The sequence below is a fragment of the Pteropus vampyrus genome, unplaced genomic scaffold (genome assembly GCF_000151845.1).
Source record: "Pteropus vampyrus isolate Shadow unplaced genomic scaffold, Pvam_2.0 Scaffold9, whole genome shotgun sequence".
NCBI classification, from domain to species: Eukaryota; Metazoa; Chordata; class Mammalia; order Chiroptera; family Pteropodidae; genus Pteropus; species Pteropus vampyrus.
In genome coordinates, this window is record NW_011888790.1 from 11,442,683 (window position 1) to 11,446,893 (window position 4,211).

Genomic DNA, 4,211 nt, shown 5'->3' on the forward strand with positions numbered 1-4,211 from the left:
AATTGAAACAGATTAAAATAAAGAGATTATAAACACATACTTATAGGTCAACATTTAGAGGTGAATTAGGTCCTGGTGTTAAGTGTGAAAGGGATGGATTAGGTGATTGAGCCATATGAGAAGGTGATATTATTAGGAAATTAGTAACTTAAATAGTATTAGAAATGATAGACATCATATACTTGAATTGACAAATAACATAATAAAAACAATTCAAAAATACATATTTTGGAGGATTAAGAAAGAAAAATTAAAGATGATGAGTCATTCTCTTTAAACCCCTTTATCATCCACTGAGGTTTAATTAGCAATGATAGAATATCTGTGAAAGTGTTTTCCAAACCATGAAGTAAAAAGATAATTTACCATTATTTTCCATGCCTTCTTAAGGACTCTGGATAAAAATTCCATTAATTTGCATTCCTGACTGACTCTCTCAGTAATTATTGTGTGCTATCAAGCAAGTTGCTAAATTTCTTTGGACTACACCTATAAAATAAAATTGGAAAATAACAGACAGATCTATCCCATGGTTTTTCTGCAATAATTAGACAAGATCAGGGACGTTGTATATCATAAAATACAACAAAATTATAAACTGCATGGTTCTTGGAAGCACCATTTATATCATAGTCTACATGTAATTGCATCTTTTGAAGTTATGCAGTGCACAACTAACACAGCTGTGCATGGGGTTCCTTTGTAAAGTAAGTAGTGTTCAGGGGCAAAAAGTTTCCTTATTTTGCAAGAATATTAAGCACTATCTCTTCTTATTAGGAAACACACTGCTCACATTAAGCCTGAGTATAAATCACATTGACTCTAACACTCTCACTTATACAATTTATGGAATTGCATATTTTGCTTAAAAATATTAAAACAAACTAAGATGGCTTGTTGCAAAGAACAACAAATCGCGTAAAATCACCAGTCTAACAAATCCCATTGGAAGGGTTCTTTCTTCACATGTAGCTCTATTAGAGTCTCTATAAATTGTAATTTGGTAAAATTTTTCAAATGTATCTTGTTATAAAGTTATGTAAATTACCTTCTAGAATTCTTAAGCAGAAAGATTTCAGGGAGATTGCAACTTGGTGGGAAGTCACAGGCCAGATCTGCCAGATTGTTACCTCTGACAAATTCAGGGTTTGTGTGTTTTAATCCAAACCAACATTGTGAAATCTGGAGCATTTACCTAAAAATACAATTTTTAAACTTTCTTTAAAAAAATAACCAGAATGTCTAAAAATGCTTAAATGAAATGTTTCCAGGCTTACAGTCATCTGGCATTACCTCCCTTTAGATACTGATGTGTGATTTCAGGCAAGTCCTAGCCTCCATCACCTATTCTTTTCTTCCTGAAGTTGAGTTTGGGTTGTTGGTTATTGTGTTATTGCATTTCTCATAGGAAATGAATACCCCTCTTTATGCATATATTTATGAAAAGCTGGAAAATAAAAGATAGCCTGGGAAGGCAATGGAATTTTATTTTTAGTACCCAGAACCCTTTTTATTCTTTATATGCCTGGTCTTATTATGCATTTATATTTTTTATCCTTGCAATAGTTGTTCTTTGGTTTGCTATATATTAAAAACTTTATTGAACCTGATTTGCACTTGGAGTCTAATTTGTGTTGGTTTTTATAAGAGCAAGGACCATGTTTAGTTCATCATGGATCCCTTTAGTATATTTACTAACACATAGCCAATACTAAAGTAAATATTTTTTTAATTAGTAAGTTCGTATGGATGAAGGAATGGCAAATTAATGGCTTACAAAATAAAGAATCATCTGATATAATTTTATTCAGGAAAGGTGTTTTATATTGTTTCCCATCCTTCAGGACATTGGGCCTGCTTCAAAACCATCATTTAAAAGTGACACATAATCACATTGCCTTATGATATCATTAATCCCATGCCTAACCCACTGAAAAAAATACTAATATTCTCGTTCATTGCTTCATCTTTATGGTAACACCTACCTAGCATTAATAACCAAGGGTATGAAAGAAGGCAAGATTAAAGAAAAAGGTAGTTCTGAAAAATCAGTAACGAAAAAAGTCATTATATACAGTAATGAAAAAGTCAATATATATTATATATTATATACAGTGTATAGGATATATAGGAATAATATGGAATAATTGTGCTTATAACTAATATATGTCATTTATCTAGGGCATTTTTATGAAAAAAATGTGACTATTTCTTGACTATTTAGAAAATAGAAGACACTGATTATTTTAAGTATTCATTATTTATGATCAGTTTCATAGTCTTAGCAAACATTGAAGCAGGATTTGCGCAGAATAAACTGGAAATAAATATGCAAAATACTAGGAAAACTGAATAGTCATAGTTAATTGTGCCATATATCTTAAAACAAACAACCTCTAGCTTTCTTTTGATTTTATGAAATTTGTATTTTAAAATTTCTTCTCTACTTATGGTTCAAAAACTAAGCTATATATGAATGCTTGAAATTATTAAAATTAAAAGAAATAAAATCTTCACTTAGAAACTAAAGTTGAGATGTAAAATATTCAAGCTTTATGTTAGCATTTATTTCTAAACAGTTTTCTTCTAAAGCCTATTAAGATTCTACTTCTTAACAGTCTTTTATTTAACCACTATAATACTAACTATACATTATTTTTAAGAGTCGAGAAAATATAGGAAAAACAAAACTCAAGAGATGCTTACGTATAATAACTCAATGTTTACTTTGTTTTATATTATGTTTCTGGAGGAAAAGGAGACATAAAAAGTGATACAAGTATTTCATCAATTAATCAGGAAATATTCCAAAAGATGAGAGAGGAAATACGAGATTGTTTTTTAGATTGTTTTTGGATCTGCTCAAGGCAGGGAGCAAGCTTGTGCTACTTTGTGATATTATACATTCTCCAGCTTTTTCTAGAATGAGAGAGCTTCCCAAATGTAATGGTGCACATAATTCATATTCTGGCATTTGCAGCCCAGCACAAAAAAGAAAAACAGAACTAGTTCTCTGCAGTTGAGGCCAAACATCCTACAAGTCCCTAAAGCAGTCCTCATTTCCATATTCTGTGTAAAGGAAGATGTTTGTCAGCCACTTTTATCACCAGCTTCATGCTGGATGTTTTAGTGTTTTGCTACTTGCAGCCAAATAAATTTAATTAACTACCATTAGGAAAAGTAATAGAAAATAGAAACTAATAACCTGATGGTTTTCTAGTTATCAGTAAAGGTCAATGTTTTTCTTCAAACTTTTTTTGAAATCTTTATGATCTGTCAATCACAGAATAAAATTCTGACTCCTGACTATTGGCTGAAGATCCCTATAATTTTAAAATTCAATTTTTTTTTCCTGTACTCATCTTTTTTAGAGTATAATTTTAAAACTATTTTGTTTTTTGTTGCTTATGGTCTGGATGTTAGAGTAACACTATCTTTTAATTCTATCCTTTGTTTTCAAGGCATATTATATAACCATGAATCAAATAACCTATATTTTTCAAATACTGTATGGTTCATGTATAAAGAAATATTTATTTTCAATCCTAAAGGTTTTTGTTCTTGCTATTTTAATTTAATAATGTTATGCATTTTACTATAGTCTTAGGTTAGATTATAACATTTTAAATACAGAATATAATATATAATAATTTTACTCATATACACTTGTGAAATGAATTGACATTAATTATTTATAGTTAAATTATTTTGCATTTTCTCTTTTACAGGCTGAAGAAAAGGCTCATTCAGAGGTAAAAACCTTGTAGCATTTTTATATTTGTCTACTCTTAACATTTATGATGAAATGAGTGTTTCTACCACTAGAGGGCTCTGTGATACAATAGCATGACTACTGCACTGAGGGTAGAAATAATAGTTGCTAGAAGGTCTTGGATATTTCTTGTCTCTTAAAAGAAAATGAAACGTAGTTCTTAGAAGGAAACTCACCTCTTGCATACTAGATTGGAGTCTTAGCTCAACAACTAATAAATTGTCTCTAGTAACAAGCACTCATTAAATTTTTGATCAAAAAATGAATGTATGATCTTTCTTTTTTATTAGAGTCTCTTTTCTCACTGCCTGTGAGACTAACTGCATGGGATTAAGGAAACTTGAATTTTAAGCACCCAGACCTCCATAGCACAAGCTACCAGCACACCAGTCCAGCTGTTTGGTGGCAGGACTTTGCTGCCTCTAATCACCACTTGTCT

General features: G+C 30.6%; 1 protein-coding gene across 1 annotated transcript in view; it reads left to right on the top strand.

The window, feature by feature from the left end:
* Positions 1–4,211, top strand: part of NAV3 (neuron navigator 3) — a 312,728-nt gene that overhangs the window by 242,791 nt on the left and 65,726 nt on the right. Inside the window, exons 20-21 of the mRNA XM_023520404.1 lie at positions 1,056–1,146; positions 3,699–3,752. Of these exons, the coding sequence (XP_023376172.1) occupies positions 1,056–1,146; positions 3,699–3,752 (145 nt within the window). The remainder of the gene's footprint in view (positions 1–1,055; positions 1,147–3,698; positions 3,753–4,211) is intronic.